The following is a 25,666-nucleotide window of genomic DNA, read 5'->3' as shown; positions in this document are numbered from 1 at the left end:
TGCAGTCCATGGACCGAGCGATCGGACCATCGATCGAATGTAAAATCGATCGGCATAAAAAGTTGGTGGAAAATTCTGTAGTGTGTACCCAGCTTTAGAAGTGATCTAATTACTGTGTATCAGAGATCAATACAAAGATTTTTCCAATAAGATTTTCATACAAAGGACTAAACAGAGGACAAAGGGTCATTGGTTATGAATGGAAGAATGGCGGTTTCACCATAAGCATAGGAAGGAGTTCTTTACTATAAGGGTGGTAAAGCTGCAGAATTCCTTACATATGAGGTGGTTTTGGCGAATTCATTAACATAATACAAAAATTGATCTTTCTTACAAGAAATTGTATCTGTAGAACATTATGAGGGTGATTGATTTAGAAAATTTATCCAATTTGGGGTGGGGGGTGCCCGAAGTAGATGAATGGCCTTAGTGATCGTTCCCTGAGCTTATTAGAGAGCATTGTTGCTGTCTGATAGCCTATCTGCAGTATCACAGGAGAGGCAGACCCTGTCCCTTGTGATAGTGATAAAGGAAAGGAATAATTATAATAAGTTTCATTTAAGAAAGTAGCTACCATGATATGGAAAAGGAAAATGTTAGAAATAAAACGCACATACACCAATATACAGATTTTATTATGACCCACAAACATACACAAAACCTTAAACAAGGGTAAAATATTCAGTATCCCTCTAAAATGGAAGAAACAACATAGAATTATAATATGAGGGTATTTACTATTGGATATGCAATCTCAGCGTCTATGTAATACATAAGATATGACACCCCTGAGACCACGATAAGTATAATGAATTCAGTGTTTCTCCATTGCTTCCAGCCTGGATCTGCACATTCATTGGGAGTGTTGTCTACATCCATCACTCGACAGTAGACTTCTCACGCCTTTGTTTGCATTCCCTTTCTGTCTATTCTTAGAAGCTCGATGCTCTATTTGTCTCTCCTGGGTGTCTGCTCCGTGACTCTGTGATAGATTGGCCGCCCTGTCTATCTCGACCATTGTCTGCTCTATTGCTCGGCGTTCCTCCTCCCTCCTGAGACTGTAGTCTGCTCGATGATCTCGGCCGTAGGTTTGCTTCCCTCCAGTGCGGGTCCTGAGCTGGCCCCGCTCGGCGCTCTATTTAGCTTCCTAAGTAGTCTGTCTGGTTGATGTTTCGGTGTTCGTTCTCTCTCCCCTGCCTATGTAACCCACAGTCTGGGGCTCCGAGCAGCCGTCTGCCGAGCTTCGGTCCGTCTGATTCTCCATACGCCGGGATAGAGTGCGTGGTACGTGGCGGTCTCTGCGCCTTCCTATCTTCCGTATACCCGAGTGCTGCCGTCTGGACGTTGCAGACATACCTATAGCCCGTCCATTCACACAGCCGTCCTCTGTCCACCGCGCCATTCGCTTCCCTTTCCCCTCACACCTTCGCTCAGCTCCACGTATATATCCCGTTTCTATCTACAGACTCCTCTATATTCATCACTATAGTCGGCCTCATTCATATCGGCGCTCTGCTTATCTCCCCTGCCCGCAGTCTGGCTCGTTGTTCTCGGCGCTCTATTAATTTTGGCTGCCTATCTATTCCCAGTCTTGCTCCGTGTGATCGACACTCGTTGGCTCTCCCCTGGCTGTGGTTTATCGGCTTTCGCTGGCTCTCCCCTTGCTGGCGATGAATGGCCGCTGCTGCTCCTGGAGTCGCTGAGACCCGAGCACCGGAAGCGGTAACCGGGGGGAGCGGACCGCGGTAAGAGCAGGAGGACCGAACACCGGGTACGTAACTGCCCCTTATGCTGTGTGATTGGCAGGAGTAAGCCCAAGCCGCCATCTTTATTTATCCCATCCTCAGAGGAGAGCTCGTCTGTAGACACCGATATCACCCAACGTATGTGATGTAATTATACCCAGCGTGGTCTGATATACAGAATAATGTCAGATACTCCATATCTGTTGTACAGACCAGACCAGTGCCCCCCTATCATACCCTATAACCCATTATATCTAATATACAGGGCACAGCCAGCACCCCCTTGTATCTAATGTACAGGGCACAGCCAGCACCCCCTTGTATCTAATGTACAGGGCACAGGCAGCTCCCCCTTATATCTAATGTACAGGGCACAGGCAGCTCCCCCTTATATCTAATATACAGGGCACAGGCAGCTCCCTCTTATATCTAATATACAGGGCACAGGCAGCTCCCCCTTATATCTAATATACAGGGCACAGGCAGCTCCCCCTTATATCTAATATACAGGGCACAGGCAGCTCCCCCTTATATCTAATATACAGGGCACAGGCAGCACCCCATTGTATCTAATGTACAGGGCACGGGAAGCTCCCCCTTATATCTAGTGTACAGGGCACGGGCAGCTCCCCTTCATATCTAGTGTACAGGGCGATGCCGGCTCTCCACTCATATATCTAGTGTACAGGGCGATGCCGGCTCTCCACTCATATATCTAGTGTACAGGGCGATGCCGGCTACCCCCTCATATATCTAGTGTACAGGGCGCTGCCGGCTCCCCCCTCATATATCTAGTGTACAGGGCGATGCCGGCTCCCCCCTCATATATCTAGTGTACAGGGCGATGCCGGCTCCCCCCTCATATATCTAGTGTACAGGGCGCTGCCGGCTCCCCCCTCATATATCTAGTGTACAGGGCGATGCCGGCTCCCCCCTCATATATCTAGTGTACAGGGCGATGCCGGCTCCCCCCTCATATATCTAGTGTACAGGGCGCTGCCGGCTCCCCCCTCATATATCTAGTGTACAGGGCGATGCCGTCTCCCCCCTCATATATCTAGTGTACAGGGCGATGCCGGCTCCCCCCTCATATATCTAGTGTACAGGGCGCTGCCGGCTTCCCCCTCATATATCTAGTGTACAGGGCGCTGACGGCCCTCTTTACAACTAATATATAGGGCGCTATGTACTCATCTCACTCTGTTCTCCACCCCCTCCTACTAATCACCCATACATCTAACATACAGAGTGTAGTTTACACCCCAGTACCCTTTCTTATACATACACTGGGTATAATATCAGTGTGCAAGCATTAGCACTGTATATTCCATCTAATGGCCCTCCCTACCCTGCAGCTCCTTATCACACATGTTGTAATCGGGGTTATAAGACAACAAAGGCCTGGTTGCATAGCAAGTGTTTATATATCAGATTACAGATGGTATATTGAGTTTTACTTTATGATGGATTATTTTGCCTATAGAATTGTTAATGTTACAAGATGCCATTTATGACTGAATAACTTTGTATTTTAGGGGTCTTTCTGATTTAATTGCACAGTTTATTGTTGACCCTGACTCAGTCCATTCTTGTGTTGCGCTGGATCAGTGGTCTTTTGGAGAAATAAGAGTCCTAGAGAAAACTTTTTGCTGTTTGCTCCCAATAGCGAACTACCAGCTTTTGTTATTTAAATGTATTTGTGTATAGTCTGATCACTCACACCAGAAGGCTCTGTCCTGGGGTGTGCTGGAGACAGAGGAAGTATGGCAATTGTTTCTCTGCTATGCCAGTTTGTCTGGCTCTTATTTGTTTTATATGTTTTTGGTACGTAGCATAGGGCTTTTAATTTAAAATCTTGCATATACACAGAGGTGAACACTAAGCATATCCTCCTACAGACACTGTGAGGAGCACTGCTACATATTAATGGAGGATCGAATGTCACATACACACAGGTGATCACTAAGCATATCCTCCTACAGAGACTGTGAGGAGCACAGCTACATAGTTATGAGGACGGGAATGTCATACACACAGAGGTGACTACTCAGTGTTTCCTCCTGCAGACACTGTGAAGAGCACTGCTACATAGTACTGTGTCGTATACACAGGGAGTAGTTTAAGACATTTGAAGTTAAGACGTTGATCTCATTAGATTGTGTTCTTGCCAAAAAGGAACCCAACCAATTGTATTTGACTGCGCAGATTTTCTGTTCGTGTATTTAAGACACAGTCTTTATTTCACTTGAGTAACTATTGATACAGGAGAAAGATGGGGAGGAGCTGAGGTTGGCACACACTGGCCATCTGAGTGTTTGTGTCCCTGTTTACCTTTTACTTGGCTCTGAGATAATGATATCTGATGTAGATTGACAGAGAAAACATTGGGGGTAGCTGGAAGATGTTTCAGTGCTGAGAGGGAGAAGAAACTTGTGGAGTTTTTGAATATGGCAAGATAAAGGCTCCTAAAATATCGAAACAAGACTGGGACATCCATGTGAGCAGAAGTTTGCTGAAACCATAAACGTCAGCCCATAGTTCCTTTTGGGTGCCAGATGTAGTAAAAAATGATATAATATAAAATATTCTGTTAGTTTGGAGTGGTTTAACATTCTCAATTAATGGGAATGTTTTTCAGTGAAAAAAGAAATAGGGAATGTTCTGGGAAAATTGGGATATGGTAGAGCCCTAAGAAGGAAGATATGGATGTTGGGGTAGAGTGCTATTTGAAGTCTGGTAGAAATAAATGGGTGATAGGTGGCAGTTGCTGACCAAGTCTCCGAACTGCAACAGGACATATGCCTATCACTCATACTTGGACTGCTCTAACTTTAATTGGATTGCTCTTCAGAAATGCTACTGGACATTTGTAGCTTAATTTATAAGGAAAAGGCAGCAAGAGTTAGTTAGGAGGACGCATGATGAAAGTTGAAATAGTTATGATGGTGAAAATAGAGACAGAATGAAGCAAATTAGAGATGGGTGACTGTGATATTGACTGAGTGACCGTATGGGATTAAAGGTTGGCGGAAGAGTGTAGGCAAGGATTGGAATGGGCATGAGAAAGAGTATTGGTGGGCCCAGTGTGTATGTTGGCGTCACTGCTGTGGCATGAGGAGATACTGTTGGGGTATAGGAGCATGCTCATCATAGATTTAAGGATGATATTAGTTATAAGCTCTCTTAGGGTTATCAATAGACCATTTCAGTCTGATTATCTTCGTTATAGTTCCTCTGTAACACTTTTTTTTAAATTTTTTTTTTTTTTTTTTATCCGCAGCCTCTCTACCCTCCCCTCGCTCTATCTGACCCTTCAGTTTGCATCATGTCTCAGACTCTACAAATGGAGATCCCCAACTTTGGGAACAGTATCCTGGAGTGTCTAAATGAACAGCGCCTCCAGGGGCTATACTGTGATGTTTCCGTGGTGGTCCGCGGACACCAATTCAAAGCCCACCGGGCTGTCCTGGCGGCCAGCAGCTCGTATTTTAGAGACCTGTTCCACAACAGCAAGAACCCAGTGGTGGAGCTGCCTGGGTCTGTCCAGCCACAGTCCTTTCAGCAGATCCTGAGCTTCTGTTACACTGGGAGGCTGAGCATGAATGTAGGAGACCAGTTTCTCCTCATGTATACAGCCGGCTTTCTGCAGATCCAAGAGATCATGGAGAAAGGGACAGAGTTCTTCCTGAAGGTCAGCTCTCCTAGCTGTGACTCCCAAGGTCTCCACCCTGAAGAAACTCCAAGCTCTGAGCCACCAAGTCCGGCGGCGGCTGCAGCGGTTGCGGCGGCAGCCACCGCAGTAGCCTCTCTGTCATCGTCCTCTTCCTACACCACGTCCCGAGCAGCCCGGGTGAAAACCGAGAGCCAGGAGTCTGAAGCAGTGCAGTGTACTCCAGTGGCCAAGAGACTCTGGGATGGTGGACAGAAAGAGGCCGGAGGAGCGAGTAGGAAGGTGCCACGGTTTTCCCAACCAGCAGCTGGAGGGCCCTCGGGGGCAGTGGCTCCATTGGGATCAGAGAGGACTAGCCCAGGAACGTCCAGCGCCTACACAAGTGACAGCCCTGGGTCATACCACAATGAGGAGGATGAAGAGGAAGAGGTCACAGAGGATGGAACAGAGGAGCAATACCGTCAAATCTGCAATATGTATACCATGTACAGCATGATGAACGTCAACCAAGCAGGTAAGGCCCTGTGTGTCCATGTATTATTAGACAGTAACTTGCACAAGTAAAAGTGTGAGAGCTGTTCACCATGGAATGAATGCAGTTCAGGTGTGGTTTGTCGCAGTGTGTGTTTTTGCAGGATGCCGCAGTGTGTGTGTCGCACAGAGTGTTTTTCAGCCCCTCCCGGCTGTGTGACATATAATGCATACCTGTGCTCTTGTCATTAGAATATTGTTTGACTTCTCCAGCTGAGAAGGTGGAGGCCCTGCCTGACCCCGTCTTCTCAGACTCCAGGAATCGTGTCCGTGTCAAGCAAGACCTGGCCACCCTACCCGCAGAGCTCATCAGTCAGATCGGGAACCGCTGCCACCCAAAACTGTACGAAGAAGGAGACCCCGCAGAGAAGATAGAACTAGTGACAGGTACGCTCAACCCGTCTAACACTAATCTCTTGAACTTCCCTATAGATAGGTGCGTTTCACACCACAATCCTCTCGCACCAGTTGGACATCACATGTCTACTTATTGACCTGCTATTTGCTGGACTAGCCACTTGGAGGTGCATCGGCCTGTCTATGACTTCTTGCTGTTACCCCTGCCTATAGCTGTAAAAAAAAAAAAAGTCCAGAAAATGATTTATCTAATTCCATGTAAGCTCTCTACGCACTGTCATATTGGCCAGTTTGCCCTAAAGTGAGGCAGAATATAATCCGATTCTAGGGCATGTTGGTGAATGCTGTTGGTCTGCGTGAGTGGTCATCTCCTAATCCCATCACACCTGATCTAGCAGCTTGGCTAGTGCACCCACTGGTCAGATCTCTTCCAGTACGGCCAGTTACGTGTCTATCCAGTTTGTCACCCTCTCGCTCAGAGCTCTGGACTATTTGTCCGTTTCTAGCCAGCATTAAACTATGCTTTGACACGTAATGTATAAACCCCACAGTTACTTCATGTATATTATTTATCTACATAATACACATCCATTTATATATATATATATATATATATATATATATATATATATATATATATTCATGTCCATTAGTGACTTTACTGGCTTTCGAAGACAACTTTCAATCAAATTGGACAGCTGCAGGTGGGGCTTAAACAATACAAAATGATCTGATTTGGCCAACCAAATCATTCACAGACGGATGGTCAACAATCAAATTGTTATACAGGGGAAATGACCAGTGTGCCTGTGCTTGCAGGTTGACCACACATATGGCACTGTGACTATTTGCTTTCTAAAGGATCTGTTTTGGAGATATCAAGTATTCATGAGTTTCTATCCCGTGTACTGGCCAACCCACCACGCACCCGGTGCTGCCACTTAGCCGTTATTGCAACATTCCGAGGAATCTATATTATACTTACTAATGGCGCCTCTACCCAGAACACAGGAGCTCATTACTATAGCCAGTATGTATATAGTCCCTTCTAGGCTTGTCTGGGAAGTGTCCATAACCTATGTACTAACCCAGTGCAAATGTGCAGTCCCACGTTACCTACCCCACTCTGTCTTGTCGTTTCAGGAACCAACGTGTTCATCACCCGCGCTCAGCTGATGAACTGTCATATCAGTGCCGGGACACGCCATAAAGTCTTGCTCCGCAGGTTACTGGCCTCTTTCTTCGACAGGTGAGAGACGCGACGGGTTGATTAGGAAGGCAAACAACCCGCTCCTCCTTTGTATCTCTCGTTATAAAGGGTTGTCTACTTTTAGGCAGATCTGGGTGTCACAAGAGCAAATTAATGGCGAGGGGGTGGATTAATGTGGTTCCCCTTTGATAAAATCAAGTGTGTGAATAGCCTTTGTCCTGAGAAGTTTGGTAAGGTGAGCTTGATGAACATCGCAGTTGTCTCCTTTGCTTTCCCCCCTATCCAATACAGTGTAGATCTAGACAGTATATGGTCTCCTTACCACCAGCTCTAGTTAAGGGTCCCAAAAAATGAGTTCCAAATATGCTACTATGGAGTGTGGCTATGTTCCTCCTTCCATATACAGCCAGAATTCGCTGTGTTCCCCTCCAGAATGCAGGGCAGTTACTCGGTGCCGGGTCTTTTTCCTGGTTATTTGTGCAGCCAGCTGTTGATAATACATAGGACAATACGGCTTCTGCTGGTAGATTTACTTTAACCTTTACAAACTTGAGGAATAAAAATAAAATATGCATAGTAGACTCAAAAAGGTGTGTTTTGTCAATAAAACCCAGGCCCCATCTTTAATCATTGGTTAGATACCCTCTATGTCCTCTGCAAATGCCTGCCCCAATGACCTCATCGTATGCCTCAGTATCTTAGGGTTTGCCCTCTCTTTTGTGCTCCGAACTTCAAACCAATGACGTTGGGCATATGCCGTGGTGGGAGGAGGGCTGCATACACCTGACTCTCTGAAGTTGGGTACTAGGCAATAACAGGTAAGAGTTGGATACTTCACTAGAGAGTGTACCTAGCCAACAGTTGGACATAGGATAGGAGTTCTAACTATAAAATAGGCCTTTTGAAGATAATTGGGAGGGCGGGGCAGAGGGCCAGAGTATGGAAATGTATGTTGATAGTAACTAACGGACTCCTAATTCTCCCTCTGCCTCAGAAACACTTTAGCGAACAGTTGCGGGACAGGAATCCGCTCGTCCACTAATGACCCCAGCAGGAAGCCTCTGGACAGCAGAGTGTTGCACGCGGTGAAATGTGAGTATCACTCCCTGGGAATATTGGCGGGTGTGGGATTTGCGATCGGGACAGGGGAAGGAGGTTGAGAGTGGCTCGCTAGACCTACCGTAAGTTGGAAGATATTGCGTAAACTACTTTGCGGAACCTCTCCCAAGCAATTTGTGGGAGGGTGTAGAAATGGTTTTCTTGTTTGCTGGCATAACATTGCTTTAGGCTTTACACAAAATTAAATTACAAACTTAAAAAAAAAAATAATGTCAGCTCTTCAATGACCACTTTATTTTGTTTGTGTGTTTTTTCAGTCTACTGTCAGAATTTTGCCCCGAATTTCAAGGAAAGCGAGATGAACGCCATCGCCGCGGACATGTGTACGAACGCCCGCCGTGTGGTGCGCAAGAGCTGGATCCCCAAACTGAAGCTGCTGATGGCCGAAGGAGACGCCTACACATCTTTTATTAATGACACCGGTAAAATGGAGCCTGATCTGATGGGGGCCGCCACCGGTGGGGATCACGGCACCGGCTTCGATGGGGAGCCTGGCGAGGGAATGCCCTGATGCCTTCTGCGTCATGCACCCCAGAAATGTAAATAACCCTCCTCCTCCCCCCCCCCCCCCCTCCCCCCACATTCCCCCTTTTTCTGTTGCGAGGGGGAGGAATTACAATACGGCGCTCAGGAGATGGGCTATCACCCGTTTGCCGCAGGAGGTGGTGCTATGACTGTACGCTGCTGCACGACCTATGAACTGGCGTGGAAGCACGCAGTATGACTATACACCGCTGCATGAGGTACTCCGTATCATTTATACAGCGCCACATGTCCATTACCAGTATACAGTTATCCGCAGCATCATTATATAGCGCGTTCATTATCAGTGTATAGAGACATACTCTGCATCATTATACAGCACGTCGCGGTCATAGAGATGGAATGAAGGTTCCACTCGTTGAGGTTGTAAATAGATTATCTGCATCGTTTTATAGTGCAGCTGGGGGTAGAAACTCGGTAATCTTACTGGCCCTCTGATAACCCAACTCCTGCGTCCCCTGCTTCCTGGGAGAGAGACTTTTGTTTTTAGTGAACTCCGCTACATCTTATCAGTCCTCCCTCCCCTCCAACACCTTGTTAAAGAATTGGAGGTCGCCTCAAGTCGCTACAGAGAGAGTATGTATGTGTCGGAATGCTGATAACTTGGGGGGGGAGATTTATGAAACTAGAACGTTCTACAGGTAACGGTATAAAAAGGTGGTGTTGCCCATAGCAACCAGTCAGATTTTTTTTTTAAGCTGCTTTTGTCCTAGAAAATGAAGGCAGAGGTTGCAATGGACAATATTATCCTTCCTATACCGCTGTCTCATACATGTATATGTTCTGTCCTGTAAGTTGATATCTCCCTGTGTTGAGAATGTTTTGTTTTTGCTTACTTCAGAAAAACCCATTTTTTTATATGTTTTATTTTATATAAAGTCCCCTCATACAATGGAGGCTGCCATTTTGTGGACTGAAATAACCCATTACACTAGGGGGCAGCGACAAATGAAGTACCTCAAGCCTTGGTAATGTTCCTGGTGAATTGATAGGCTGCGTTCTCGTGCATATTGGGCTTCCGCACACAAAATGGCAGTGGGAGAGTGTTTAACGCTGTCCCCGTGGCTAATGGAGTCTGCTGGGGCGCCCTCTAGTGTGAGTCATGCACATTACCAGGCTCGCTATTTTCAGCCTCCATACTACTAAATCTTTCTTACGTCAAGCTACTACTTTAGCACAAGGTATATTTATATCCAGAAGTACTGGTTTAATTGGGATTCTGTTTAAACAATAATCATGAACAGTGATTCATTTTAAACTGGTTCACGTAGGCTCCCATGTCCTGCATTTACATGCAGATTATAGGTATGTAAGGACAGGTGTGTCTTTGTGATAGCTCTCTGACTGTTTTACTCTTCAGCTGTGCGAGGATTGGTCTATACTTCGTGTGAATGAACTGCATTGTTCATCTGATTGGCTCCTCTCGGTGCCAATCAGAATGGTTTACTGAACTGAGCAGCCAGTGAGGCGCTTCAGCTCATTCCTGGCTTAGAAGATTGTGCCTAGAGGTGACCTTGTCTGTCGTAACTCCTATAGCAAGCCTGGCCAACCTGTGGCTCTCCAGGTTTTGTGAAACTACAAGTCCCATCATGTTCTGCCAGCAATCGGCTGGCTATCTACTGGCAAAGCATGCTGGGGATTGTAGTTTGACAACACATGGAGAGCCGTGGGTTGACCATGCCTGTCCTATACAATCTGCTGCGGTGGGGGGGGCGGGGGGTTGGGCGCAGTGTGTACATGTGTATGGACACGCACATGTGTATACACCGTAATGTAGCAATGTTTTTATGCTGTTATACTGTGTGTGTATATATGTACACATACATATAACCACATTACTGATTTTATATTTGCATAAGCACAGAGGTAACTTTAGTGATTTTCACACAAATGTATATGTAGTTATATATACAGCTGTACTGTGTGTGAGTGGGGGGGGGGGGGGGGGTGTATTTGTATATACACGGTAGGTGAATGACGCATTATTTTATTATAGACAAGGGGGTGTTATGTATATCTGATACCCCTAGCTGTAAGACTTCTGGTAGTGGATGTCTGGGATACGTAGTGTCTAAGACCATAGGGAACTGACCTGCATGGCCCGGTGGGAGGTGTACTCTCAAGTCTTTGGGTGGGGGGTAGATAAGGTTGCCTAAATCATTCTCTGATTTTTTGTTTGTCCATTTAATGCATCATTTTATGTATTTATGTTTGTGTGTATGGTTCGGGGTGAACTCCCCACATTGTCTAATAACATGATAGATGGAGACAGAGGTAACTACATGGGAGTACCCATGTCCAACCATTAATCATCTGGTCGTTGAGTTTTATTACGATTCATGTTGTGGGATAGATGAGCAATAAAAGGTAAAATGAATCTGTTATATAGGTGTAATTTAGGCAGAGCAGAGAACACTCACTAAATAGATCACAATGCGCACACAGTTTGCAGAGCTGAAACCAAGGCTAGGTTTTACATTTTTGTTTACTGATATTTTAAATGTAAACTTAGCACACGTTTTTATGGGGAAGCAAGGGTTAGGATTCTAAAAAGTAAAGAACTTTTGATGTTGAGGAGGGGTTGGCTAAGCTTGTGAGTTGCTTAGCGGATAATCTGTGTGGTTGAGCAATATGAGGGCGATATGCCAGAGATGACGACATAGAGGCCCTAGTGATAATTCAGATTGTTTGTAGACCATATGAAACTGGAAATGGACTAACACTAATGTAAATATAGCAGCTTGGCCTCTGCATGTAGTATTTTGCTATATAGGAATGGAAACGGGTGGGGGGGGGGGGGTGTATTTTTTTTGTAGGTTATTTTGCCACGTACAAGACTGTTTTGTGACGGCGTGTATGATACAAGCTCCACTCTTTCCTGTCACATGACTTCGGTTGCGAGTGTTCCGAGATGGAATGTAGACCTCCCTAGATATTCTGCAATAGATCCTCCTGTTCCGCCCTATCTATCTTACGTAGCCCTGGCTGCTGTTTACCGTCACGGGTGCAATGTTGCAGGTCACTTCCCTTTTGTCTTAGAACATGTATGTAATTCATGGGTGTAGCGAGTTCAGGGTGAACGTCTAAAACCGCCACAATCCAGTGCCGATCCTTCCATTCGATCAGTGACTTTGGATGAGGACCGACCATTAGGCTGATCGCTTTTGGCATGATTGGAGCCTGTAATTGTTGGAAGATGGCAGCTGACATGGGCTGGCATATGTAGTCTTTGTCTGGACACATTTACCAGCATGTCCGATAATGCTTTGATTGATATTTATTGGGTATTGTGGTCGATTGAGGTCTGTGTGATACATAGCGGACGATTCCTGAACTTGTTTGCCCGAATGTGTTTTGGTTTTTTTTTTTAATCGGTTTATACGGTGACTGTACCGTTATTTGATAATCTGTGATTGGACTCTGCTGTAGTGAAGTCATAGATTCCTTGCCCTAGAACTGTTTGGAGTGCAGTTCTACACATAAGGGAGGCAGCCGTCTGGTGGCCTGAACCAATATTCCGGAGAATTCTGCCTATCAGTGTTGTGGGCACCAGTGATGCATTCTCCCAGCCGTCAGTTCAGCCCAGCAAACCTCTGCCTCCACTTGTGTTTTCTTGGGTAGAGCACATAGGGAATGGGTTTAATGTACTTTAGAAGCAACACAAACTGATCCAGCTTAGTTGTCTTCTCCCAAATCCACCTTTAACATAGTACATTTATAGGCATCAGACCACTTTTAGCCTTGTCCCATGTTCCCCGATTTAAAATTACCCCCTAGTATTTGTAGCAGAGACTTGGGTGAAAAAGTTTGGTGGGGAGCCACAGTCTCGTTGCACAGCGCCCCCTGCCAGGGATGTGAGTACATGTGTATTTTGTAAATATATGTATAGCTATCCTGTAGGGAGTCTGTAACGCCTGTAGTATATAGATTCTCCTGTACAGAGGGAAACCCAGGGGTAGAGAGGAAACTATATGGTACCAATTAGGTTAGACAAGTGAAATTGTCCTACTAAACAAACAATACTGTAATTTTAAATGTTACTACATTGATTTCATCGGGAGATCTGGTTGCTAAGTAAACCAGCCTACTACTTGGCAATGTGAAATGACCAAATAATCCCCCTCACAGTTCACAGCATTGTGTATAGTCCCCAATTTGTGTGCAATACAAATAAACACTATCTGATGGGGTTTAGCACGCCCCCAACTTAATATCGGGATACAGAGACGGTTGTGTTTATCCAAGAGCTGCCATCGGGATGGACAACGTGCCTGTGTGTATATATAGTGACCTCTCTTCCCACGTAGAGATTCTCTGTAAGTAGGTTGTAACGGGATGTAAATATTTGAATTAATATTTTTGCAGGCATTGGGGGTGGGGATGGAGAACTGAAGAGGCAGCCCTCCAGAATCCGTAGTGTGTTATGTACATACATAAGTGTGCATTGGTTGCACATATGTATGTACACTTTTTTTTTTTTTTTACTTTTTTTAAAGCAGAATTTTGTTCGTTCTTGTCACGTTTTTAGTATAAATAATCATATCACATTTCTACCGTAGTCATTTTTAGAAGGGAGATTTCACGTATTTTAAAACGTATATTTTATAGGCCTTCTTTCTGCTCAATACAGCAATTGCTGGTAAATGTGTAGTAACTTCTCACAGACTCTAGATGGTGCTGTATGCGTTTACCTGTGGTAAGGCAGCAGAAACCCACCATAAGCAAGAGGTTGTCAGCCTGTCGTGGAACTACATTTCCAAGCATGCCTTGCAGGCCTTAGATAGGCTGGGTGTGCTTGGACTTGTAGTTCCGCTGCATGTTGCCTGAGCACCACCTGCAGGCTGAGAGTGGTAACTACACCTATCATTTTTATCCACCCCAAATCAATACGTTTCTCCGATTAAATGGCACCACTGCCATGGATGGACTTACCCGTGTGTTAACCAAACCTATAAAATATAATATTGATGAAGGAAAAAGTGACTCTTCCCTTGTTAGCTGGCAATATAATAGGCATCTTCACAGACAGACTGGTAAACTTTGGAATGATACATTAGCAGAGAGGAGGGCTGCATGCTTTTTTGAAAATGTTTCTCTGTTTGTTATTTCCCCCTATGGCCAGTGATTTTTTTTTTTTATATATATATATAATTTTTATTTTTTAACTGTAGAGAATAATTGAAGCTGTAAAAAAACAAAATAACCATTAAAAAAAACAAAACAACTTTCCTTTTGCCATAACAAACTTCTTACTAATTGCACATTCTTGATTGTGAATCGCAGATGCTTGACAGATATTCCCTGCCTGCCTGTCCGCTACGCAGTGGGCGGGGAGTTTTTGCAGTTTCCACATCGCTCACTTTACATGTCCCCTCCCCTCTGCTCTCTTTTAAGTGCCAAGATATCGCTGTGTGTTCCCTTAACTGTGAGACAGGAGCATTGCACATTACTGAATACAAAAAATAAATGAAAAAAAAAAAGTCAGAAAACTGATATTAATAAACATTTTTAACAAAAATAGAAAAAAGGTCTGTCTTTTTGGGTAGTGGGGGGGGGGGGGAGAGATTTCAGCATTGACTGGAGAACGGTTAAAGGTGCAACTATCTACCACTCTGATGAAATACAATTTTTGGAGGTGTCCCACTGCAAATTCTCATTATCAGTCCAGTGGACTTCACATTCCGAGAGCTGTGTGTAAGCATTGGGCACACTCCATGTAAAATGCAACAGGCACAGGGATCAGTGTCTGTTCATACCCAGGCCTTTGGAAACATCTAGGGGTAAATTTATCAAGCTGCAGGTTTGAAACTGGAGATGTTGCCTATAGCAAACAATCAGATTCTAGTTATCGCTTTCAAGAATGTACTAAACAACTAGAATCTGATTGGTTGCTATAGGCATCATCTCAATTTTTCAACCCAGTACCTTGATAAATTTACCCCCTTAGTGTGTATAAAAGAGTTTGAATGGGGCAGAGCTCACTTCCTAGGAATCAATGGTACCCTGGAGTACTGCATTTTGGGGACTTTGGTTGCATTTAAAGCTTCAACATTGTGATTTGATGTAAAGGCAACTTTAAAAGGTAGTGACACACTGGTGCATTGTGCGCTAGCATATATCCGCTGTAGGAACTCAAAATCTATCTGTCCCTTACGCTTGGACACAATGGGCAATGAAAACACTGCGTTCTGGTCACACTACAACAGATATGTAATAACTGTGAGCTGTAGTAGGACAATGTCACTACTGGACCAGGTAGTTTATCATTAATATATACAAGACAAAAACAAAAGTCCTCCCAGGGCTTTCCAAAGAGTGGAAAATGTTTTCTTGCTGCATTTTGTAAGCAATCTCCACAGTAAGAGCAGTACTCAAGTTTAAACATGGTTTCAGTATATTGAAAATACTAAAGCTACATGGCTGCTGGAGTGTGAGGAGTTTGGAATCAGGAAAGATTCTCCCAATAAGATTACTGTGGTGGTGGATTACTTCCCTTCCCCAGCTGTTTCACAACCACAGGACCCCATTTACAGTGCTCATTGGGGTCTCTACACAGACATAGCTGAAAATGTAGCTTAATCCCCCTTTGGATCTCACCAGCCAATGCAGTGCTGTTAGTAAAAGCCGTCTGCTTGAAGGAATGGAGAACAGAAACATTCTAGATTTGTTCACATATGTATTGGGGGCAATGGATAAAAAGGTATGCCTAAGATTCGTTTTAGTTGTGCGTCTACAAAAACAGCCCATGGTACCAGTAACGCACCTTAAGTACATGATGAATAGGTCAAACACAACTTTAGAACGGTGGGAATGAGCTACTTCATAATGACAAGCCACAGACTACACCTCATTCTACTCTTTTTTTTTTTTTTCATGTTTTGTTCCACAGCAATATTTATTCAGTGATAGGCAGAGTTCAACGAAGCAGGAAAAAAAAAGGGACATGATATCGTCTAAGACTGATGTCAACGCAGGCACACATGCTGAATGCTCTCACGCAGATTAAAAAAAAAGGAAAAAAATATTTTATTGAGTACTGTATACATCAGCAGATAAATGGCAGTTGTACGGCATCTGTCAGCATTCAATCTCCATGTGTCTGCTGTTTCATCACCGTTTTGTAACTTGTAAACTCCCAAGAATATGGCATAGGGCGCACAGGCCCTCTCACAATGTCAAGAGCAGGATCAGTACAATCACAAGAGCAACCACCAGACCGCCGATCATACACCACTGCCGCCGGTCTGTGAGACGAGAGAGAGAGAAATCTATTCAGTGCTGCAGAATTAGTGGTACTATATAAATAAATGGTGATGATTATTCCTGCCAAATAGAGACGCATCAACGTTTTCTAATTCAACACTTGTCCTTTCCTATTGACATGTAGAGTAACTTTATACACACGCTAGAGGCAGCCATTATGAAGCCTATTAATGCACAATGACCTGGTGCCTCGCGCACATTGGTCATGTCGTGCAACTGGAAATGGATCGTCTGCATTGGTATTCCTATCGTTTGAGCCAACAAATTGTCTGTGTGAGTAATGGCTATCCTATGACACCCTGTCGTGTTGCTGGGGACCGGTTGGGCCTGCCTTGCCCCTCCTCTTCCTTTATCCCATTTGTGCCCCTCCCAGTGCAGTAGTAGGGGCTCTGCTGCCACCACTAGGCTCCTTAACCAGCACCGCCCTAGACCCACTTCCTTCTGGTTAACGCCTGCTGCTAGTGTACCCTCTTCCAGGGCACCTGACTCTTCCTTCAGATCATGGTTGCTGTGGATGGTTCCCCCTGGCCAAATCATATTGGTCACAGTTCCAGGGAAGCAGACAAGAGCACTGGTACTAGATGCTGGGTCCCAACCTCAAAATAGCCAGATAATGGGTTAGATTAGTCTAAGCTGTAGGTCACAGGAGTTGCAATAGGTAAGTAGGTGTCAAAGCAGGATCCTTAAGCAGTGGTGTTTATTAGCTCAAGAAGGTCTAATAAGGACAGTTAAGCACTAGTTGGAGGAACTAGTGATCTCCATAAGTTACAGATGGAATATACTGTTAAAATACACAATACAGCGTTTATATACTCTGACACACGTTGGCAGGGGGTAAGTCCAGCCCCCTGATCCTAGCTGGCACCTTAAACTCAGATATTACATTCAACGTTTGCCATGAGGATGTAATATATTCTCCAAATTTGGATTTAAATGCAATTTAAACTTAACATTTACATCAATATATGATTTCCTAAATTACTTGCATCCTGTGTCTTCGATGTTTCCTACTTATACAATAAGTTATCTAGAACTGATCCAGCCACACTCTGCCTCCATTGTGTGGAGGTGACAGGAGTACTTATAACTTCTTATTTGTCTCCGTTGCTGGCTCATAATGCCACTGGCACACAATTCTAGCAGGTAAGTCCGCCAGACGAATACTTCACTGATGTCTTAAAGGAATATGTCTCTTAATTTTTTTTAAAAAACATACAGCAGTATTTAAAACCAATTTAGGTGACAAAGTATTTGGTTATTATGAAGAAACATTTGCTTCTCAGAATTACTTGGAAATAATGAAAAAAAACAAAAAACCAGAAGTGAGAAATTTTAAATCCGCTTCCCCCTGCCTGGGGAACCATTTTTGAGCAAGGCAGGGAAATCCATTTGAACACATCTATATCCCCCATCTAATTATTATTTTTTACGGTTTAATTCTACTTTTGGATTTCCAATGAAGAAACACCCGTGATATCACCAATGATAAACCCACCACTAGTCATGTGCGATACTTTGGCCATTCGCTTCAGCACGGAGTCCATGCGAGTCTGAGTATTGTCCATCTCCTGGGAGAAGTCATCTAGCATCCTGAGGGTAGAGATTACAGGTATGACAAATACACACAGGTAAGATAGGAGTATAAGCTACAGGTTTAGTAATGTGGTGACTGAATACTCACACTGCCTGCTCATCCAATTCATCTCCAATGCGCCCCGACATGTCCTTCAAAACCCGTATACTGCCCGACACTAGCTCCAGTCCCGCGTCCTGCTCATCTATGATCAGCTGAAGAGAGATAAACAGTGTATTATGTTATATGAAACAATTCATCACATTAAAGGCTTTTGTGGGCCTATTGTACACTGGATTAGTTGCTGAGCCTGTTCACTAAAGAATATGGTAAGGTGATTATAGACCTGGAATAATATTAAATATACAACAATTGAGTGTTGGACCCAATCTTTGCGGAGATCCTATGTACCCGCTGCACGACCCCTTAAAGCAACATACAAACCCGACTCTGTTCCGATTGTGTTCCCCAACATTCCAAATAAGTGTCCTGTAGCGTTGGTCTACTCTGGTCAAATCCACTGCAAATTTTTCAAGTAGGCCAAAGCAACGGCCAAAATTAGCAGTGATGTCAGCCGCAGAGCTGCCCTGCTTGCGGTTGACCAGGTAGAGACATACACTGGGCTCCTGATGCCGTATCATGGGTAGGGCAGGCCTGAGGCCAGTATCATGCTGCTAATTTAGGCCATTGCCGTGGCCTACTAGTGACTGAACGTAAGGAGTTCTGTCTGTGTGTGTATTAGGGTGATCTGTAGCTCTGTGTCCATCGACATGCAATCTTGTTTAGTAGGAATATATAACGGTTCCACAGACTAGTGTCTACAGGACAGACCTGTTGCTGTGCTTGCTGCTCCTCCACGTAACGCGAGTTTCCTGAGATAATCTCATCATCTAGACGAGTGAAGCGATCGGATGACAGCGGGTGAGAGATACCCAATGCCTGAGACAGTAGAGAGATCAGAAACAAGAGATCAACAGACACACACATAAAGATGAGGAAGGGATGATAAAACACAGATGCAGATACCTCTCGGCTCTTTCTCTCAGTGAAGGCCTGGGCTCTCGGACTAGAGATGTGATCTCTCATTTCCTACAAATACAAACATACCACAGATAACAGGTTGGCACAGGTTAGGGGTAGACTCTATGGAACATACTGAGAAACATGGGTAAAGTCTCCCCTGTGCGCCAACATTCTGCTAATAAAATACTAAACACTAAATGCCAGTGGAAACTGGCGGCTGTCTGTGTACCAATGTCTACTTACCAGATATGCCTACTGCGCCAAATTCTAAAAAACAAAACACATCACCAACTATATTTCTACCATCTCCAGGATGGTGTACACAAGTCAGCAAGGATTATACAAGCTCCCTAGTAAATGTGATTGATTAACGCTCCCTTCACTGGCTCCCCTTCCCCTACAGAATCCTCTTCAAGCTCCTCACTCTTACATACAAGGCCCTCGCCAACTCCACTGCGCTCTACATCTCCACCCTCCTCTCTACTCATGCTCCATCCCGCCCTCTCCGTTCTGCCAATGACCGTCGCCTCTCTTCCCCCCTGATCACCTCCTCCCACGCGCGTATCCAAGACTTCGCCCGTGCTGCCCCCCTCCACTGGAACAAGCTCCTTCCCTCCATCAGAACTTCCCCTAATCTGTCCAGTTTCAAACGGGCTTTAAAAACCCACCTTTTTCTTAAAGCCTTCCAGTCTCCCACTTAACTTCCTACCTTTTCTTCTACCTCTTCCTCCCCCCTTATCCTTATCCTCCGTTCCTCCATCTCTCCCCCGTGTCTCTCTGTCTGTCTACCCCACCCCTTAGATTGTACGCTCCTTTGAGCAGGGTATTCTCTCCTCCTGTCTTCACCACTGTTAACTCTGCTCTCCAGCTACTTAGCCCTCCTCCTTGAGGACCCTCTTTCCCGTGTCCCCTCTCGCTCCCTCCTCTCCCCTCTAGGAGTCTCCCTGTCATCCGTGCCTTCCCTCTTGGACTCCGTCGTTGGCGGACCTTCCCCTCTCCCCTCTTCCGCCCCTCTAGCGGTGCTTTGAGCTCACTGAGTTACTGTGATTATTGTTTACTGTACTGTGCTGTCTCACCTCATATTGTAATCTCGTTTGTCCCTGTACGGCGCTACGGACACCTAGTGGCGCCCTATAAATAAAAATTAATAATAATAACGCTACCTTATAATGGTTAACTACCCTGCGATCCAGCGCTGGCCAAGCAGTGTACAACCACTGAGTGCCACTCTGTCTGCTTCCTTCATGCAAGGTAACAGACATAACGGATCTGCAGACCCATGTTTTCATATGTAGCTCTCCTGCCTCTTGATGCACTGTAGTGTGCTAGATTGCATAGCACATTATACTGCTAGGATTCACTAGAATGTGCTATGAAATATCGCACATTACAGTGTACTTAGAGAAGTAGGGAGAATGGCAAGGAAACAACAGTCTACAGATCTGTTACCTTGCAGACTTGGAGCAGGGAGCCAATCAGCGTTCAGCATATCATGCTCTTAACTAGAGATCCCTTTAAACCAACTGGGCTATACTGTACCAGGCAAAATACCAATACAAGGAGATAAACACACAACTGTCTTCTCTGTAATTTTTGTTTTTTGTTAAAAGAGGTCCATTAACAGCAGTAGGGGTCTGTCCATGTCTGGAAACTCTGTCGGACTATTATTATTATTAATTTTTATTTATAGGGTGCCACAAGGTGTCCGTAGCGCCGTACAGGGACAAACGAGTTACAGTACAAGGTGAGACACCACAGTACAGTAAGCACAGTAACTCAATAAGCTCAATGCACAGCTAGAGAGGGCGGGGGAAGGGGGAGGGAGGATCCGCAAACAACGGAGCCCAAGAAGGAGGGCGTGGAAGACAGGGAGACCCCCAGAGGAGACAGGGGTGGAGGGTCCTCGAGGAGGAGGGCTAAGTAGCTGGAGAGCAGAGTTAGGAGTGGTGGAAACAGGAGGAGAGATGGCCCTGCTCAGAGGAGCGTACAATCTAAGGGGAGGGGTGGACAGACAGAGAGACACGGGGAGAGAGGGAGAGTAGGGGGACGGAGGCAGAAGATAAGGTAGGAAGTTAAGTGAGAGACTGAAAGGCTTTAAGAAAAAGGTGAGTTTTTAAAGCCCTTTTGAAACTGGACAGATTAGGGGAAGTTCTGATGGAGGAAGGGAGCTTGTTCCAGTGGAGGGGGGCAGCGCGGACGAAGTCTTGGATACGCACGTGGGAGGAGGTAATAAGGGGGAAGAGAGGCGACGGTCAGAGGCAGAACGGAGAGGGCGGGATGGAGTGTGAATAGAGAGGAGGGTAGAGATGTAGGGCGCAGTGGAGTTGGCGAGGGCCTTGTAGGTGAGTGTGAGGAGTTTAAAGAGGATTCTGAAGGGGAATGGGAGCCAGTGAAGGGCTAGGTAGAGGGGGGAGACAGAAGTGGAGCGGCGAGAAAGGAAAATAAGTCTAGCAGCAGCATTAAGAACAGATCGAAGGGGAGCGAGATGAGAGTGGGGGAGGCCAGTGAGAAGGAGGTTGCAGTAGTCCAGGCGGGAGATGATCAGAGAGTGGATGAGACATTTGGTGGTGTCTTGGGAGAGGAAGGGCCGGATGCGAGCGATGTTACGCAACTGGAAGCGGCAGGACTAAGCTCAGACTGGCTGCTACAGCAATAGCAGCTCTAGGAGCAGGGGTGGGTAACCCGTTTCCAAACTACAATACCCAGCATGCTGGTAGTCTGTGGACTTTTGAAAGCAGCCATAACCTATCAAAGGCTTCTTACGATTCTCGTGCAAAACCTAGGAAAAGTCAGTATGAGCTTCTCTCTGCCCTTATATGACAAGTATAAGAACTGAATGGGGTGTGTCTTGGGAAGGACCCCTCGTCTGCTACATGTGGGGAGGGGAGAGATCATTATAAAATTATACAACCCCTTTAAAAAACTGGTATATAGGGAGAAGAGCGGGCAGAGGAAAACGTGAACTAGGGATGGAATAGAAAACAATTGGTGCGTCACCTTTAGGGAACTCCGTGTCTTCTCCACAAACATCTTCCTCTCACTCAGCTCTGCTCCAGAAATCTTGAACTTTCGCTGGTTTGATTCCACGATGCCCATGAGACGAGTGAAGGAAAAACAGAGTGGTCTGGAATTGGGGGAAGGGGGATTTCAGGGAGATATAAGCTGACCTCACTAGCTGACATGACTATGACAACACCTCCACCCGAATAGGATACTGATGGTCTCTTCCAGGTCCTCGAGGTCCCATTCTATGCTCCTCAGGGAATTCCTGAGTTCATTGGTCGTCCAATCAAACTCTTCCACACTGGTGACATTACTCTCTTGGAGAAGCTCACACCAGCGCTGGTACAGGCCTCGGCTGGTGTTTAACGCTTTCTGCACCTCCCTGCGTCAGAGAGAGGGTGGGGGGAGGAGGAAACGGGAAGTAAGAACAAACTAGATGTTAAGACACGGTGAAACATCCTGACTGAATAATGGCGTGGTCATTTAAATAGTACCAATGTACCGTGTCTGAACGCGGGACGTGATCAAGTGCTACTTAAGGGTTCAAATACACCCACTATAGAGCATAAATGGGGCGGTGTGAAGGGTTGTATAATTGGTCCTTCTGTTCACTCCCACTGCCAGTTTAGGTTGGGAACTTAATAGATTTGCCAGATGTGTATTTACAGAACCAACAAAGCAAAAGGGTGGTGGAGCCTTGGGGCTAGATTTACTAAGCTGCGGCTTTGAAAAAGTGGGGATGTTGCCTATAGCAACCAATCAGATTCTAGCTGTCATTTAGTACCTTCTACAAAATGACAGCTAGAATCTGATTGGTTGCTATAGGTAACATCCCCACTTTTTCAAACCCGCAGCATAGTAAATCTAGCCCTTGGACTCTCGCAGCAGGTGGGAGCGTAGCCAGCACTTAAATTGTACCTATCGCATACACACAGCAGAGGCAGACACATTGTGGCTTATTCAGCAAAACAATCCACTAGGAACTAGATGCATCTCCAAGGCGCAAAGTGCCTCACGCCTCAGTGATGTTATTATAGTGACTTTATAAGCCATTTTCTTATTAGTACTAGTTCAGCACTCAGACTAGATGTCTCAACTGTGCGTGTATGCAACGGGCACAACCAGAAAAAAAGCAGATACTCACCCTCTGACCACAGAGAACGGATCCTCCAGAGACATCGTGAGCAGTCTCTTCTTAACGCTCTTTCCCTTGGTCTAGCAGCTCTCCAATATGATCAAACTATACAATGGCCATATTGCTCAATGTAATTACTCTGGCTGTAAACTCAACTGACCTTACCTGCTAGTAATATGTAAATATATATATATAATATTTACTGCACACTTTCCCTTTTTTGTAGACACAATTTAGCAATAGGTTTATAAAATTATAAAGTTACAGTTCACTTTCCAAACATCCTCCTTTGCCTATATGTACATACTACACCTGCATTACAAACACCCAGACCCTGAGACTTGCACAATCCTACAAAGAATAAATAAATCTGTGTATAGGAGTCAGCCAGCCTATGTGTATATATATCCTATTACAGCTGAGTGTTATTTCATCCCTCTATATACATGAATTAGCATGCACAGACCACTTATGACACACTTATATGACTTTACCCACTACTCCCCTCCCTCTGCAGACCCGGTAGGTAGCTCGCCCCTCTCACTTGTCAATCTCTCTTCCCACCCACACCCACAGAATGGGGCTTACACGTGTTTCCGGGCCAGCCCGCGGAGCCTGTCGGGAATTGTAGTTTTCCCCCTATCTAGGAGAGCAGCGCGTGCCGCGGCTCGCCCCGCCCCCTGCGTTCTGGCGGGAAGCGGGCGGTGGCGCAGTTACAGATCGCAGAGGTTGGGGCTTGGGGCAAATTCATCAACACGGAGAGACAATGACAAGATAGATAGATGTAGATGGCGGATACGTGTTGTCTGTTAGCAAGACGACGTAGTTAAAAAGAGAGAATATTTATTCAAGTCTATAATAATTTACAAACACACATAGCTATATTTAATGAGGTAACTATTCACAGCTGTGAGAGGAATAACATGCTATAAGCTATAAAATAATAGTGTGTTTATATATATATATATATATATATATATTTATATATTTATTTATGTAATTATTATATATGTGTATAATTGTATGTATATTTATTTTTTTATTTATTTTTGGTTGGTGACCTCTACTATTAGGGAATATATCTGGAAAACTAATGGAAAGGAAAAATGTGCTATAACTCACAGCAAGTCACAGAAGTGTATGGCCACTCTGCGTATGTATATGTATATATATGTATGTATATATATGTGTATATGTATGTGTATATATGTATGTATGTGTATATATGTATGTGTATATATATATATATGTGTGTATATATATATGTATATATATATGTATATATATATATGTGTATATATATATATGTGTATATATATATATATATGTATATATATATATGTATATATATGTATGTATATATGTATGTATGTATATATATGTATGTATATATATATGTGTATATGTATATATATGTCATACTTGCCAACTCTCCCGGAATGTCCGGGAGACTCCCGCATTTTGTGAGAGTCTCCCGGACTCCCGGGCGAGTGTGGCAATCTCCCGAATTCTGCCCACTTCACTAGGAAGTGCCCCACTTCCTAGTGAAGTGGGCAGAATTAGATCCCAAACGCCGCGATTCCCGGTGAATCGCGGCGTTTGGCCCCGCCCCCGCTGTCAAATGACGCAATTTGCGTCATGACGTCACAGGGGGCGGGGCCGAAATGACGCGATTTCGGCCACCCCGCCCCTTCACGCCCCCCTCCACTGGCTGGCTCCCGGAAGGGAGCTGAAGAAAGTAGGTAAGTATGATATATGTATATATATATAATTAAATTATCTTCCTGTATGTGACACTGAGGAGAAAAATAGAATTATATGACCTCTCTGTTTCTGATATGTCTCACAGTGTATATAGTACAGAAGAAAAAATCACTCTGGTTATAATGTGTCTCCCAGTATAGAACACTCGGGAGACATTTGAGAGGAATACGTGATTATAGTAAGTCTCCCAATATATAATGCTGAGAACAAAAACTGAGAAATATATACTATTACTATATGCGCTATAATATTATACTAGGGTATAGTATATATACCCTAGTATATAACACAACAAGAGAAAAACAAATATATGATCAGTCTGCTTATAGTATGTCTCCCAGTATATAATATTGTGGAGAAAAACAGTGCTTATAATGTGTTGTCACAATACCATGCTTATTCTTGACTGGTAAAGAGGGGGGGGTGGGGTGGGGGCTACCAGGTTATACTCTGTGCCAGAGCATCATTTATTTGGCTTCGCTGCTGGCTTACTCCTTTGCCCCTTATTCTGTGTTATGGGTGATGATATTACACCTCGGCAAATATTTTTTTTCTCCCACTTTGGGGGACATTGCTATCTTGGGGTTATAGGGGGCTTCAGCGGCAAAGCATCTTATTTCCATGGGGTAGGGCATTTTTACATATATTTTCTGTAAGCATGGCCATAACGAGGGCTGTGCAAAAGGGGTGACTGCTCAGGGCGCAACACTGAAGGGGGGCGCAGTTTATA

General features: G+C 44.8%; 2 protein-coding genes across 5 annotated transcripts; one reads left to right on the top strand and one right to left on the bottom strand.

The window, feature by feature from the left end:
* The first annotated feature begins 1,067 nt into the window (after positions 1-1,067).
* On the top strand, positions 1,068-14,664 carry NACC1 (nucleus accumbens associated 1). 4 transcript variants are annotated; one of them, XM_075206624.1, is made up of 7 exons: positions 1,212-1,284; positions 1,590-1,771; positions 5,026-5,929; positions 6,139-6,333; positions 7,447-7,552; positions 8,508-8,605; positions 8,890-14,664. In XM_075206624.1, exons 3-7 carry the CDS (start codon positions 5,071-5,073, stop codon positions 9,141-9,143), a joined length of 1,512 nt encoding a protein of 503 aa, XP_075062725.1. In that variant the 5' UTR covers positions 1,212-1,284; positions 1,590-1,771; positions 5,026-5,070; the 3' UTR covers positions 9,144-14,664. The 4 variants fall into 4 exon arrangements, with proteins under 4 accessions (XP_075062722.1, XP_075062723.1, XP_075062724.1 ...); XM_075206621.1 differs by lacking the exon at positions 1,590-1,771 and having other exon boundaries at positions 1,068-1,284; XM_075206622.1 differs by lacking the exon at positions 1,590-1,771 and having other exon boundaries at positions 1,070-1,284; positions 6,160-6,333.
* Positions 14,665-16,179: 1,515 nt separating this feature from the next.
* Positions 16,180-23,752, bottom strand: STX10 (syntaxin 10). The gene is made up of 8 exons (XM_075206620.1): positions 23,182-23,752; positions 22,250-22,419; positions 22,032-22,126; positions 19,038-19,100; positions 18,843-18,950; positions 18,120-18,226; positions 17,934-18,028; positions 16,180-16,419 (listed from the first exon to the last, which is right to left on the bottom strand). Exons 1-8 carry the CDS (start codon positions 23,214-23,216, stop codon positions 16,343-16,345), a joined length of 750 nt encoding a protein of 249 aa, XP_075062721.1. The 5' UTR covers positions 23,217-23,752; the 3' UTR covers positions 16,180-16,342.
* Between the last annotated feature and the right edge of the window lie 1,914 nt (positions 23,753-25,666).

Source organism: Mixophyes fleayi, chromosome 4 (assembly GCF_038048845.1).
Source record: "Mixophyes fleayi isolate aMixFle1 chromosome 4, aMixFle1.hap1, whole genome shotgun sequence".
NCBI lineage: Eukaryota > Metazoa > Chordata > Amphibia > Anura > Limnodynastidae > Mixophyes > Mixophyes fleayi.
Note: the sequence above shows the minus strand (reverse complement) of the source record. Positions and strands in the feature narration are given on the sequence as shown.

What these genes read in the sequence shown, in the direction of transcription:
- NACC1 (XM_075206621.1), top strand. Translation starts at nt 1,168, where the DNA reads ATGTTTCGGTGTTCGTTCTCTCTCCCCTGCCTATGTAACCCACAGTCT. An exon ending in ACGCCGGGATAGAGTGCGTG is followed by an intron (nt 1,285 to 5,025) that starts GTACGTGGCGGT and finishes TTTTATCCGCAG; the next exon opens with CCTCTCTACCCTCCCCTCGC. An exon ending in GATGAACGTCAACCAAGCAG is followed by an intron (nt 5,930 to 6,138) that starts GTAAGGCCCTGT and finishes TCTTGTCATTAG; the next exon opens with AATATTGTTTGACTTCTCCA.
- STX10 (XM_075206620.1), bottom strand. Translation starts at nt 23,216, where the DNA reads ATGTCTCTGGAGGATCCGTTCTCTGTGGTCAGAGG. An exon ending in CTGAGAGAAAGAGCCGAGAG is followed by an intron (nt 18,951 to 19,037) that starts GTATCTGCATCT and finishes CTACTGTCTCAG; the next exon opens with GCATTGGGTATCTCTCACCC. An exon ending in AGCAGCAAGCACAGCAACAG is followed by an intron (nt 18,227 to 18,842) that starts GTCTGTCCTGTA and finishes ATCTCTCTTCAG; the next exon opens with CTGATCATAGATGAGCAGGA.